General features: G+C 38.3%; 1 protein-coding gene across 12 annotated transcripts in view; it reads left to right on the top strand.

Moving 5' to 3' along the window:
- The window catches only part of NTN4 (netrin 4), a 170,672-nt gene that overhangs the window by 73,080 nt on the left and 81,847 nt on the right, over positions 1-15,745 (top strand). For all 12 annotated transcript variants that reach the window (XM_070600193.1, XM_070600192.1, XM_070600200.1 and 9 more), the window contains one exon: positions 13,777-14,055. In XM_070600193.1, the coding sequence (XP_070456294.1) occupies positions 13,777-14,055 (279 nt within the window). The remainder of the gene's footprint in view (positions 1-13,776; positions 14,056-15,745) is intronic.

The following is a 15,745-nucleotide window of genomic DNA, read 5'->3' as shown; positions in this document are numbered from 1 at the left end:
TGAATTTCAAAGAAATTAAAAACTTTTTCTTTTAAGACACTGTTAAGAAAATGAACAGACAAGCCACAGATGGGGAGAAAATATTTGCAAATCATATATCTGAATATATATTTATATGTCAGAATTTATAAAGAACTCATAACTCAACAAGAAGAAAAACATGAACAAAAAACAGGCAAAATGTTGGAACAGACACTTAACCAAAGAAGAGTCATCAAATAAACACATGAAAAGATGCTCAACACCATTAGTCAACAGGGAAGTTCACATTAAAACCACAATGAGATACTGCTCGCATTCACTATCAAGGCTAAAATTAAGAAGATTGACAATACCAAGTGTTGGTAAGGATGTATAACAACTAAAACTTTCATCATACATTGCTAGTAGAAATGCAAAATTGTACAACCACTTTAGAAAACAGTTTTGCAGTTCCTCATAAAGTTAAACATGCTCTTTTTCTACTACCCAGCAATTCCTCTCCTAAGTACCCATGAAAAGTCACATGTTCTCACAGTGACTTCTCTGTGAATGTCCATAGCACTTTTATTTATAACACCCAAAATCTGTAAACAACCCCAAAGTCTAATTGATGAAAGAGTAAACAAACTGCCAAAATTCTTCAATCATTTCTTTCTTGTTTCCATTTCCTTGTTCCCTATTCTTTCCTGAAAACTTTACAAACTGTCCCTTATTCCATCTAGGCTCTCAAAAGTCTTCTGTGAGCCAGCCAAACCCCCAGATTTTTTCTCAGTCTTCTTTCTTGTCTCCCAAATTGCATTTGCCATTATTAATTACATTTTCTTTCTTTGCATTCTTGTTTTCTTTGGCTTCTATGATAATGAATTTGCATTATTTTCCCACATTGCTCACTGGTCCTTTTTTTGTATTATTTCTAGCTCGTTTCCTTCTTCTGACCTCTAACCATGGGTGGCCCCTAAAGCTTAGCCTTTAGTTCTTAGTTTTTGTTCTGATATCCATTGGTTGTTCTGCCCCCGCTGCCTCCACTATGGTTCAGGCTCTTCTCTTTGCCAGATTATTCTCCTAAAGGGAAACTCTGATCATTTCACTCGCTTGATCACCTGCGCAAGACCTTCAGTCATTCTATGACCAAAGAAAGTTAGCTGTGATATAATGGCAATAGCACTGAAACTGGACTCCAACAACCTGGGTTCAGATACTAGCTCTGCCACTTACTAGGTAGGTAACCTTGGACAAGACAATTAACATCTTCTCAGAGTTTCTGATCTGAAAAATAGGAATGAATAATACTACACCATAGTTTTACTGTAAGGATGAAACTAGATGAATAAAAATGAAGGCAGTTTGTGAAATAAATCATTATTAATCATGAGTATGATCTTTCAACAAATATGTGTTAACTCTTACATGTGCCAACATTGGCTATACACCAGTGGGCAAGCAGACAAGGCCCTCAGCACTGATGGAGCCCATAGTCTAGAGAGGAATAAAAGCAATGAAAATAGACATGGTAAGTTCTAAGTCTGGAAGAAATAAGAAGTGTTGAAGTGCCACATAAGAAGAACATCTCATCTAGTCTTGCAGTGGAGAGGAATGGTGAAGAAAGCTTTCTGAATAAAGTGACATCTAAGATGACACCTAAAAGATAGGTATGAGTTGACCAAGTAAGGGAGTGGAGCAGTTGGTGGCAATGGCAAAGATGTGTGAAAAGTATTCCAGGCAGGGGACTAACATGGGCAAAGGCTAGGAAGGAGGCAAGAGCATAGAGCTTTCTAGGAACAGAAAGAGGTTCAGAATGATTGGTGTGCAAAGTTTAGTACAAAGAAGGGGAGCAGGTGTTGGAAGGGAAGGACAGTGAAAGCAGAGAAAGCATGCATGCAATTTCCTGCATAGGTCAGGCAAACAGAAGCTATCGATGATCCAAGATGAAGTAGAGGGTATTCTAAACTGTGGGCCAAGCATGGTGATAGGAAACAGAGCTGATCAATATCGGGAAGTTACCCAGATTGACAGACAATCAGCATCTGAGGGGACTGTCAATGAATACTAGCCACTGGGCTGCATTCACTGGTAGGGCTCAGTCTCAAAGATGGGAGATTGGCAAAAACAAGGCAGGTCCTCAGGAAAAGGCTATACACCAATCGATTTTATTTATAAAGAGCAGTGATTTTTCAAGGCATTTCTACATCTGTTACCTTCTTAAAAGTCTTCATTGCATCCCTGTGACTTCCTTGCATCGCTGTGGGCCAAGCAGGAACAGGTATCATTAATTACTTTTGTCAAACATACAGTTATTCACATCCATTAATAGAATAAAGGTGGCACAGTTAGTCCCATCCATTATTAGAATGACAAGTGGAGGAGGGATAAATCACATATATTTTCTTTAATCCTACATGTTGAATTTAACTTTAATCCAGGAATGGCTAGCTGCTAAACAAGTATAAAGTGGGTTGTAGTGGAAAAATCATTAGATTGGAGGTCAGGAAACTGGGTTCTATTCTTATCTCTATCATGAACCTATTGGTTGACCTTTGACCAATCACTTTAAGCACCCCGTGCCTCAGTTTCCTCCAATTGGACTAGATCATTGATGGAGAAGGACTCTTCTGGCACTCAAATCCTAGGACTCCAAGTACTGAGGGTAAAGGAAAAGCTAGGACTCCAAATGTATTGGAGAATTTTTTATGTTTATTTTTAGCCCCAATCTTTATTTTTATTTTGGTCTTCTGTCTTGTTTCTTGTTCCTCCTTGCAGTTCTGTCATTTCCCTGCCCCCTGAAGATATTTAAGAGGCTGCTTTTTCATCACTTTAAAACTGTAAATATGCCCTTGAAACATGCAAAGAGGCTTTTGTGTACTTACAAATCGAGGTTATTATCGTACAAGTAAGTCACTTGAGTGCACTGCATTCCTCGGCTTGCTCCATTGAGAGCTTTATTAGGTTATATTGTCCTATCTTAGAAGGACTGGGTGAGTAGATAAGACTCTCCCACTTTAAAAGGCGGCTATCTGATGAAACAGGGTACCTAATGCTCCAGAGTGTAAGCGAAAGGATCTTGGTGCTGCCTGAGAGACAGACACACTTCTCTAAGACAAGTAGGTGCTCCACTTAAAGTGGCACAGTCAAGGACAAATGTTCTAAAATTAACCCAGCCAGCTGCTCCGCCACAGACGCCCACCTGTCAATTACGCTGTCTTCTCCTTGTCCAGCCTTCTCGCTCCATGAAACTAGAACTCTCCTTACTGCAACCCTTTAAAAGCCTGAAACCTCACATACTTTCCAAAAGGTTACCTATCCATGAAAGCAGAAAGCCTGTTTCAAGAACATATTAGGGTACATGTACTTATCTCAAAGAATTTATGCTCTTTGAGCTTTTAAACTCAAATACCTAAAACTTCAACTTACTGGTGCCAGCAACTGGCTTCAGAAGTCAACTGACATAAAACGTTCCTTGTTAGTGAGGTGGCAATACAAAACTAGAGGGTGTATCTGACTAAATTTTAGGAACTTAAACAGTATGAGAGTTTTCAGTTTTGAGATAGCTTGATAAACAGCAGAAATAGAGACAAATATATCAGTTTCTATGTTTAGGTCTAAGGTGTGTCATCAACCTAACAATAAACAGAACAGTTGTCAATGTGTAGTAACAAGGTTCAACTGAATTAACCAGATGCTGTTTGTAAACAGCTCGTGAACAACCACGTAAAAAAAAAAGGATGGCTTTATAATGTAATTGGAAATGTTTCTCAATATAGATTTTATTCTAACCAGGCTTAGAGTAAGAAAGAAGTGTGATTATTTTTCTTACATAGAAATGGTTTTTACTGTGGAGATGATTTGTGTTTTTATTAGATTGTATTAGGTAAAAGTTCCAGGGATTTCTCTCTAAATGTGTTGTTGTCATTCTTTCAGCTGGTGTAAATTTATTACTGAAAACACGTTATTCAAATGTGACACCAAAAAGTATTTTAATATTGATTAATACTAAATCCATTTTTTCTATAAAATAAAATTTTATTAGCCATGTTGGATATGGTATAAGATTAGCATACAACTAAGATATTTTGTAAGATGCTAAAGTTTATTGTGAAGTTCTATGCACCTAGTATATTATCTTATGAATAAAATGCACATTATATGAATAAAATTTTATTATATTTATATTAATCTTATATCAGAAAATTAAAGTAAACCTTCTTAACATGATTCTACATTGACTCACTCCTTCGGTATTTATTATTGATAATCTATAAGACCTGGTATCAGATGAGAATACAAAGATGCATCAAAAAACAGCATAAACATAAAAAATATAAAGTAGAAGGTTATAATAGGTATCAACAATTATAAAGAAATTTATAGCAAGCGTTTGCCTGTATATTAAAAGATACAAATACTAAAACAGAATTATTGAATAAACCTATAAAGTTCAGATGATTATATTTTAAATTATTCTTCATATTTCTAGTTTGATATGCCCCATAAGAAAACTCACTGTTTTTCAAGCTTTTTATCAACTAAATGTTGATCAACTAAATGTTGATCAACTAAATCTACACTTCTAGCTTTCTTATAAAATTTCCAGTATGTCATTTCTAGGATATTTCTATACAAAAATAAAGGCTTACCAAGTTACAGTTTTATAAATTGTATTTCATAAAAGTTAAGCTGCCTTGGTTTTTAATTTTTTATTGCAATAACATTGGTTTATAACATTATATAAATTTCAGGTGTACATCATTATATATTTTGATTCTGGTAGATTACATCATGTTCACCACCCAAAGACTAGTTACCATCTGTCACCACTCACATGTGCCTCATCACCCCTTTTACCTTCCTTCCTCTCCCCTTCCCCTCTGGTAACCACCAGTCCAATCTGTTTCTATGTGTTTGTCGTTGTTTTAATCTTCTACTTATGAGTGAGATCATATGGTGTTTGACTTTCTCCCTCTGACTTATTTCATTCAGCATAATACCCTCAAGATCCATCTATGTTGTCACAAATGGCCAAATTTCATCATTTCTTATGGCTCAGTAGCATTCCATTGTGTATGTATACCACATCTTCTTTATCCATTCATACCTTGATGGGCACCTAGGTTGCTTCCAAGTCTTGGCTATTGTGAAGAATGCTGTGATGAACATCGGGGTGCATGTATCTTTATGCATTCGTGTTTTCATGTTCTTTGGAAAAATACCCAGCAGTGGAATAGCTAGATTATATGGTAGATCTATTCTTAATTTTTTGAGGAATTTCCATACTGTTTTCCATAGTGGCTGCACCAGTTTGCACTCCCACTCGCAGTGTGTAAGGGTTCCCTTTTCTCTACATCCTCTCCAACCCTTTCTGTTTCCTGTCTTGTTAATTATAGCCATTCTAATGGGAGTGAGGTTGCCTTGATTTTTCAGACTTCAGCTTTCAGCCAGGATGCACTAACAAGAACCAGACTAACCCTGCTGCCTGAAACAACTAAAAAACTGGACCAAATATATGAAACAACTGTTTTCAAGTATTGGACATCAGGCAGCAGAAGAGAGTGACCATTGAGAGTGCAGAAGCAAATGAGGTGAACCCTATGATTGCCCCAGCTTATTGCCTAGAGAGTTTCCGAGGGGGACAGGAATGGGGGCATGCAGGAAGGAGGAGCCTAATGGATTTTCTGAAATAAGGAGTTGAGAGTCTGGGAAGGCCAATGTGGCTGGAGTTTGCAGGGCAGAGTACCAGAGAGGAGAGAGATGCGCTGGGAGAGATTGCCAGAGACCTACAGGTGGTTCCCCTCAAGTCTTCAGCTGAGTACTGATCAACACATATGTGTAAGAAAACCACCTGAGGCCAGAGAAAGAATCACCTTAAAGAATAGAGGGAGCAAATCCTCAGAGGTCACGTGGGACCACGAATAGTCAGCCAGAGTGGAAAACCTTGTAATTCAACTTTGTAATGCATCAGTAGAGTGATTTGAAGGATATTGCCTCAGTGAAAGGGCAGAATTAGCCCTATACTAAAGGATGCATTGGTCCTACCTAACAAAGCTTAAAAACATGCCTCAAAAGTATAGAGGTATTTCCAAGTAACTTAACTTCATACTCCATAAAGCTCAAGAATAAAAAAATATCCAGCACTCAACAAGGTAAAATTCATAATGTCTTGCAGCCAATCAAGCCATGCAAAAGGTGGAAAGACATAACCTATAAGGGTAGAAAAATAAATCAATAGAAAAAAATCCAGAAATGACGCAAATGCTAGAATTAGTAGTCATGGACATTAAAAGTTATTATAACTATGTTCCTTGTGTTCAAGAATGTAGAGAAAAGATTGACCATGTTAAGAAGAACATGAAAAACATGGCAAAAATCCAAATTGAGCTTCCGCTGTTGAAAAATACAATGTCTGAGATGAAAAATACATTAAATGGGAGTAGTAGATTAGACACTACAGAAGCAAAGATTTGTGATGTTCAATGCATAGTAATGGAAATGATCCAATATGAAACACAGGGAGAAAAAGACAGAAAAATCAATCAATCAATCAGTGATTTAAATAAGTAAATCAGTGAGCTGTGGAACATCTTCAAGCAATCTAATGTAGGCGAAGTTGGAGTCCGTGAAGCAGAGAAGGGAGAGGAAGGGAACAGAAAAAAATGAGAAATAATGGCTGAAAGTCTTCTAAATTTGATTGTAACTGTAAGTCCACAGATCCAAGAAGTGCAACAAACCATAAACACAAGAAACAAGAAGAAAACTACCCCGAGGCACATCATAATCAAATTGTTTAACAAACAATAATAAAGAGAAAACCTTAAAAACAGCCAGAGTGAAAAATGACATATTATGTACAGAAGAACAAATATAAGAATAACAGCTCTTTGACAGAAACAATACAAGCCAAAAGACTGTGGGACAGAACCCTGAGAGCACTGACAGAAAAAAATTGTCAACCTAGAATTCTATACCCAGCAAAAATATTTTTCAATAATGAAGATGAAACATAGACTTTTCCAGATATGGAAAAGCAAAAAAAAAAAAAAAAGAAAGTTCATCGCCAGCAAGCCTACATTACAGGAAATGTTAAAAGAAATCCTTCAGAAAAATGATACCAGATGGCTATCTGGATCTACACAAAGCAATGAAGATCATCAAAAAGGGAAAATAGGTGGATATTTGTAAGAAACTTTTTTTCTTATTTTTAAAATCTCTTTAAAAGACAATTGACTTTTTAGAGCAAAAATATTAACAATGTGTTGTGCAGCTTATAATATATGTAGAAGTCAAATGCACGACAATAAAAGCACAAAGTTTGAGAAGAGGAATTGGGAGTTTACTGTTGTAAGTTTCTTCTATGTTAAGTGGTAAATATTACTTACAGATAGACAGTGTTAAGTTAAAGATGTACACTATAAACCCTAAAACCACTATTTTTTAAAAGAAAGAGTTATAACTAATAAATAAAAAATGAAATAAAAGGGCTGCTAAAATATTCAATCCAACAGAAGGCGGAAAAAGAAAGGGAAGAGAATATAAAACAAAAAAGCAAGATGGTAGATTTAAACACAACCATATCAACAATCCGTTAAATGTAAAAGGTCTAAACACTCCAATTAAAGGCATACGTTATCAGATTGGATAAAATTTTTTAAAAGACACAACTATGCTCTCTAGAAGAACTCCACATAGGTCTTAAATGAATGATCTATGGTTCCATTTTAAGAAACTAGTAAAGAAGAGAAAATTAAACCCAAAGTAAGCAGAAGAAAGTACATAATAAAGATAGAAGCAAAAATGAGGTAGAAAAACAATAGAGGAAATTGTTGAAACCAAAAGCTGCTTTTTCTGAGAGCATGAAGGTGTCTAGATTTCAAAAACCATTAAAGAACAATTGCAGTTATGATCCTCGAGCTTCCATTTTTGGTAAATAAGAAAACTAGACCAGAAACCATGGAAAAGATCTAATATTTGTATATGTTTGGGTGCTTGCCTGCCTGATCTGTTTTCTTAAGAATATGAAAGATCATGGGGCCGGCCTTGTGGCCAAGTGTTTAAGTTCAAGTGCTCTGCTTCGGTGGCCTAGGGTTTCGCCGGTTTGAATCCTGGGCGTGGACATGGCACTGCTCATGAGACCATGCTGAGGAGGCATCCCACATGCCACAACTAGAAGGACCCACAACTAAAATACACAACTATGTACCGGGAGGATTTGGGGAGAAAAAGCAGGAAAAAAAAAAGATTGGCAACAGTTGTTAGCTCAGGTGCCAATCTTTTAAAAAAAAAGAATATGAAAGATCTGTGTGCTACTGAAAAGAAGGAATCCATAAAGCTGTTTTGAAATGTATTGCATACTTTTACATAGGTATTTATACATATGTGTACGTGTTCACATACTTCTCATTAAGAGTGCAGAACTTGTGGTGAGAACATCTTGTTTTCTTTATTCTTCTAAACTCTATTCCCTAATTGGCTTCTCCTTTCTCAAAATGTTATTTGGAGAAATCCTTTATCCATTTATTCATTCAACATAATTATGAAATGCTATAATATGCCAGAGACCGTGGGACATGCTGGGGGCACAGCTGTTAACCAGACAAGATCCCTGCCCACTGAGCAGCATCTAATGTGTGATACAGACAAGTAAATAGGCAGTAACAGTGTACTAGCGTACAAGTGCTGTCATGAAAAGAACAGTGCCAGGGGAGTCCGCAGGATGGGTAATCAACTTGGACCTGAAATATTTCTCAAGCTAGCAGCTAAAAGAATTTTTTTTAATGTGATAACCAACTTTATTGAATTATTATGATTCAACATGGGCAATGAAATGCTAGGTGTGGAGCAATATGTAAAGTATAAGTTCAATACTGAAAGAATTTCCTGACTGTTATGTACCTAATAGTTACTCTTTTTCTTATTCTGTTCACACTGTGTTAAAACTTTGTTGAAATTTTCATCTCAGAGTATAAATAGGACATAGAATGCTATTTTTACTAATTCTCAGTATTATTGAGAATTTTTTGTAAGTATTCTAGATGAGGAAGAACATACAGGTGATTCTAACCTGTTTGGAACTTTTTAAGGATCTCTTTGTTATGCTGGGCATAAGAAATGGTAGAACTTAAGCCAAGAATCCAGATCTTTAGGCAAAGTTTGAGGGGTTCCAGGCTTAGAGAAGTGAGGCGAGAGCAGAGAAATGTGAAGATTCCAAAGATTAGGTAGGAAAGGGTCCATGATTCATTCAGAAGCTCAGTGTGTTTTAAAATTATGCGTTTCCTTTAACCCATTGATTTCATATTTGGAAATGTATCTTCAGGATATTATTATAAACTTCTACATTTAAGTACAAGATTGTTTATTGTAGTGGGTTTTACTGAAAAGTTAGAAACAACTCAGATGCCCAACAATAGGCTAAATAAATTGTCACATCCACACAATGGAATTCTAACCAGGTTTTTAAATTATGTAGCAGTGTTTCTCAGATTTTCTTGTGCATCAGAATCACCGCCAGATCGCTGGGCCCCACCTCCAGAATTTCTGATTCAGTCAGCCTAGTATAGCGTCCCAAATTTTCCCAGGTTGATACTGATGCTGCTGGTCCCAGGGCCACACTTTGGGAACCACTAATGTAGATTTATTTTATTGACTTGGAAAAATATTCACAAGGTTTTGTTAAGTTGAAACAAAGCTGTTTACATTGTATTCTACATGTATACATGCAGAAGTTTAGATGGAAACATATCGAGTTGGTATCCCTGGTTGTCTTTGGAGTGGATCACATTGTATATTCTTGTCTCCTACATTTTGAGTGACTGATTTTTCTATAATGAGCATAGTATTCATCACTAAAACATAATCAAATTTCTTAATTTAAAAAATAAGATCATGAAGTCCTGGCCAATAGCACTAACCAGCTGGAAATATCAAACTAGGCTTGGTCCTACTTACCCTCTGGCTTTTTTTTCCCCCTGAGGAAGATTCACCCCAAGTTAACATCTGTTGCCAATCTTCCTCTTTTATTTGAGGAAGATTCGGCCTGAGCTAACATCCATGCCCATCTTCCTCTATTTTGTATGTGGGTCATCACCACTGCATGGCTACCAGCAGGTGGTATAGGTCTGTGCCCAGGCACTGAACCTGGGCCACAGAAGCTGAGCACAATGAGCTTAACCACTAGGCCATGGGGCCAGCCCGTGGGGGCTTTTTTAACTGTCTTGTTAGGAGTGTATATTCAGAATCAATCACAGATACAGGCACTGTGGTGGGCCCATAGATACATCCTGTTCCTGATGGGCACAAAAACAGAAGAGGCTGATATTATATGGAGAGCTTCTACACTTTTTCTTACTTCATTTTAGTAGTGCCATACAGACTTCTTCTGGGGATATTTGAAGAAAAACTGGGTGGGACCCAAAGGGCGACCTGCCAGAAGTTCGAAGCATCTGGATTGGCGCACTCTTTGTTTCCTGACTCAGGGTAGATCCATTTCCCAGGGTATCAGATTAAGGCGTCTCCTTTCTGGAAAAAAGATTTCATGGTTTAAATTCCCGTTCACTTTTGTGTCTGTGGCACTGGCTGTCTCCTTTCCAGCATGCAGCCTCAGGGGTCATGATGTCCCTTCCCTGCTGATATCAGCATGCCAACTGTGGTGTCATGCACACCAAGCACAGAGCCGCCATTCAGCTTCCACAGTCTGGGTTCAGGAAGCAAAAGAGCTTCTAAGTTCCTACAAACCTTGACAGATCTTCCTTTAGCCTTGAATGTGCTGAACAATTCTCAGGGGGAGGCTGGGACGGGGAGGGAAAGAGAGGGAACTAATGTAAATGTCAAGGGTGAATATGTGTCAGGAACAGAGGGAGCAAACAGTTGCCTCCAATGTTCAGGAAAAGGAAGTGTGGGCGACAACGTAGAGAAGTACGCCATAGACTTTTCAGTGGAAAACTTATTTAGTTAGCGCTGGTTACCCTTTCCCCATGTCCTTGCATTACTGTGGTTGATAAACTAGGAGGGAGCCACGCCACTTATTTAGAGCAAGATTTCTTTACAAAGGTCTAATAGAATGCCAGTGTTTGGCATGTCATATTGAAAATAAATCTTACAATGGATTCAATGTTTTTTATTTTTTTAACGATTCAAAATATGAAATCATGTTCTGCTTTAGGCTATTGTTAAAAGAAAGAGACGTTACTTCTACACTGACTTTCCAAGAGGTGACATAGAATTTGTTGGAAAATTGTATTCCATAATACGTTGCTTTCCCCCAACTTTACATGTGAATAAATGGCGCTGAATATTGTTTAAGTTTAAGTTACAGCTTTTTCTAAGTTTTGCAAGTTCGAAACTAGCGAGAAATGCAGAAATAATTAGAAATACTGGTTAATGATTCAGTTATTTATAACTGTTGTTATAATACAAGTTCTTGCCTCTCCCTTGTGGTCCTATAGCATGAATTTATTATGTGAACCTATTTAGGACCCTGAAAAGGAAGTTATGTGAAATCTTCACCTATTACTTGAGTGCCAAGAACAATGTTCTAATTAATTTACCAAAAATGTATTGAATACCCACTCTGTGCCAGGCACTGTCCTGGGATATATCAGCCACTCTGCTCAAGAAGTTCACACTTTAGACTGGGAAGACAGTAAATCGTCAAACGACCACAAATCTAATGTGTCCCATGCTAATAAGCACTAAGACTCAAAATAGGCAGGACTATTTTAAAGACTTTGTATTTTATTGAAAGAAATGGGAGGTTTTTGGGTGAGGATGGATTTAAGCAAGGGAGTGACATGATCCAACTTCTGTTTATAGAGAATCAGTTTGGCTGCTGGGTGGAGAATGAGCTGTGGGAGGCCAAGTGTCCATTGAATTATTACCCCCTCCTCAAAGTCATATTTCATTGATGACAATTCTCTACCATTAGACCTGGAGATATGATCCTATACAGTTGATTCTTGCCTTTTCATACTTTTGGTGTAAAATTGATTTCTAAAAGGAAATTTTTATATCCAAAGTATCCCTTAAACAATTTTTTTTCTTTCTGGAAAGTGACTTTTAGATACTTTCTCTTGAAACTGGAGTTTATCCGAAACCTACTTTTTGTTTTTTTTAAAGATTGGCACCTGAGCTAACTACTGTTGTCAATCTTCTTTTTTTTTTTTAATTTTTTTATTCCACTTTTTCTCCCCAAATCCCCCCAGTACATAGTTGTATATTTTAGTTGTGAGTCCTTCTTGTTGTGACATGTGGGATGCCACCTCAACGTGGCCTGACAAGCGATACCATGTCCGCGCCCAGGATCCGAACCAGCAAAACCCTGGGCTGCCGAAGTGGAGCGTGTGAACTTAACCAATTCGGTCCCAGGGCCGGCCCACAAAACCTTTTTAATAATTACTCTACTTTCAGACTACTTGATTATGAAAATGTTCATTTTTTTGTGGATAGAGTTTTAAAATATCTTTAAAAAGCCAAGAGATACTTAAGAATTTTTCAGCGGAGCCTTTGTGTCTCTTATTATATAGGTTAATGAACTTGCTTGGGATTTTGTTCTTTTTTTTTTTTTAAACCTGCATAATAACGTATAACAGTGTTGGTCTCTTTATAATACTGTTTCATGTTATAAAGTATTTTGGAATTCTTTTCTTATATTCCTTGGTTTCCACTGGCAGTGATTTCTTCTTCCACCAACCTCTGCTTCCCCAAAGTAACAGATCCACTAGAGAATTTTGCACCACCCACCCCAGGGCCCTCTTTTATAAGCCCTCACATAATGTATAGGCTCACACACATGCCCGAGTCCACCCTTTCTGAGCCTTCCATTCCCCTGGTTTCCTCCTCAGAACTAAAGTTTTAAATTGCCTTCAGCGTCTATGTATAACCTACACAATAGAAACTATCTCATTACTTAATTATACTTTGCATTTAACTAAAAGTGCTGTTAACTAACTTGATCCAGCTCTTTACTCACTGCATTTGGGTTTAAGTGACTTTTGACTAATTTCAGAAATCAAATCTACCCTCAAAGGATTGTATATTTACTACCAGCAAAGCTATTCCAAATACGCGCCGCAGGCTTGGAAGACAGATCCAGAAAAGGAGAACCAAGCATATGTGTAGCAACAGGGGCCCCAATTAATAACTGATCAGTCTTTCAAAGAGTCACACCTCCTTTAGAAACATAAGAGCCTGGATCTTGATTTTGCAATTGCTTTCTAACTGGTCTTCCTGCTTTTATTCTTCACCCTTTACAATCCGTTCTCTTCACAGAAAGGAGTTATCTTTTTTAAAAAGGCAAATTGGATCATATAATTCTCTGCCTATGACCTTCCGGCGGCTTCCCACCACAGTCCGAATAACTCCCACGGGCTTTAAAGGGTTCTATTCAGGATGTGTCTGCATCAGCTCTGTCCTCCTCTCCAAATGCTCTCCCCTTGTCCCGTGGACTCCAGTCACACTGGCCTTGTTCTTCCTTGAATAAGCCAAGCTTAATTCCGCTTCATGGCCTTCAAACGTGCTGCTCTTTCTGCCAGAACGTGCTTCCCCCAAGAACTCTGCACGGCTGCCTCCATCTCAAGAGTCGGTCTCTGCCGCTTACTCAATTTACACTTCTTCTGCATCCAAACAGGCAGCACATCTGTTCCTTGGAATAACAGGGCGACTCTTCCTCAGGTGTGATCAAGGTCAAAGTACCTCTTATCTTATCACTTGCAGATGACAAAAGGTATAAATCAAACCAGGACTATGTGGGGTAAACAGTTCAGGATTTGCACACAGCCTTATGCACACATGGTATTTCTTTTTTCTTTACAGGTTATTTTCAGAGCTTTGTCACCACCGTATGACGTGGAGAACCCTTATGGTGCGAAAGCACAGGAGCAGCTGAAGATCACCAACCTCCGTGTGCAGCTGCTAAAACGACAGTCTTGTCCCTGTCAGGGAAATGACCTGAATGCAAAGCCTCAGCATTTTACACACTATGCAATCTATGATTTCATCGTCAAGGGCAGCTGCTTCTGTAACGGCCATGCTGATCAATGTGTACCTGTTGATGGCTTCAGACCCGTCAAGGCCCCAGGAACATTCCACGTGGTATGTAACCAAGTGCACACCTATGAAAGACAAGTCACGAGTTCCCTTCAGCTTTGGGCGTTGGTAGTCTAAGTTCCCTTAAGGTTGGTCTGTGCTTGCATAGTACTTCTTCCTTCTTCCTCTGCGATTCACTCCTCCAACTCGTACCCATCCTAGAAAGTGCCTATTAACTTGTGTTTTAATCTTCAATTTTAGAATTATAGTCAAGTATGATAACCTGATTCTTTGGAAAGCATCCATGCCAGTTTTGAGTACCAGGACCTTCAGATATAAAGTGTAAGATGAGCAGTAGGAGAGGTTGGCATAATCATATTAGTGGCATTATCACACAGAAGCCAGCTTTGACGGTAAGGTAAATGGGGACCATTGTTGAGTAGATTTTAAAGTGGAAAAAATAAGAACCTCAGTTTAAAGCCTTGTCTCTTTTGCTATCTGGCCAATAGAATGAATAATAATTCTCTGTGAAGAGCGGCCTGACCCCCTCTCACCCTAAGGCAGAGTTAAACTCTCCTCCAGGTTCACACGTCTTGTGCTTTCCTCTGAACTTTTGCTTGTCTGCATCTTCCAGGAGATCCTGAACTCCTGAGGACAGGGCCTGGGTGACCTTTGTATCCTCAGGACCTCGTGCATTACCTAAGCCAGAAGAGGGTGTTCCGTAGGTGTCTGAATGATAGCAACATAGGCTTAGAGAGATGATGAAAAATTACAGTCTTGTTTGTCCTCATATGACCTTCTTCCAAAAAAGATACAAAGTGGCCCAGACAGCAGGCACCTTGTTGGGCTGCATCCAGAGCTCCGGATAGGAGTAGGCAAGGAGAAGGCAAGTAGGAGAGCACCTCAATTTTTTAATTTTATATTTTGCTCTGATACTTCTCATCAAAGCAAAATAAAAAAATAAATAACATTTAAAAGGCCTCAGAGCATCTGACTAGGACAGTGGCCAGAGAGTAACGAAAATAGAAACAATGCTGTTACTTCAGTGAATCTGGGTCTCTCCAGTTGAAGAAAATGCAACATTCATTCAACAAACACTAGTTTCCAGACACTAATGGGTCTTTGAACTAATATTGCTTTAAATAAAGGATGGGATAATTTGGTATATCTAAGTTACTTGGGTTCAGGTATGATCCAAATAGAAAATAACCCAGAGATTCTAGAGACATGTCAACCTACTCAACTGTAAAACTAGAAAGTTTTTGTGAAGTAGAGTGCTAGTAAATTTTTGTCATTATATTGAAATGAATTAGTGAAAAGAGAACCTATAGGCGCAATGGACTGAATGGTTGTATCACCCCAAAATCCGTATGTTGAAACCCTAATCCCAGTGTGATGGTATGTGAAGGTGGGGCCCTCTGGGAGATAATTAGGTCATGAGAGTGGAGCTCTCATGAATGGGCATAGTAGCCTTAAAAGAAGAGGTCAGAGAACTAGCTAGCTTTCCGCCCGCCATATGAGGACACAGTGAGAAATTAGCAGTCTGCAGCCTGGAGGACAACCCTCACCAGAACCTGACCATGCTGGCACCCTGACCTTAGACTTTCAGCCTTCAGAACTGTGAGAAACAAGTCTCTGCTGTTTATAAGCCACCTAGTCTTTAGTACTTTGTTGTAGCAGCCTGAACTAAGATGCTGGCCTTTTGTCTCCTCAACTGTCTCTTATAATTCAGGCCTTATAGAATCACTTCAGGGTC

The sequence above is a fragment of the Equus przewalskii genome, chromosome 29 (genome assembly GCF_037783145.1).
Source record: "Equus przewalskii isolate Varuska chromosome 29, EquPr2, whole genome shotgun sequence".
Taxonomy (NCBI): domain Eukaryota; kingdom Metazoa; phylum Chordata; class Mammalia; order Perissodactyla; family Equidae; genus Equus; species Equus przewalskii.
The sequence above is the reverse complement of the archived record's forward strand: the minus strand, read 5'-3'. Positions and strand labels throughout refer to the sequence as shown.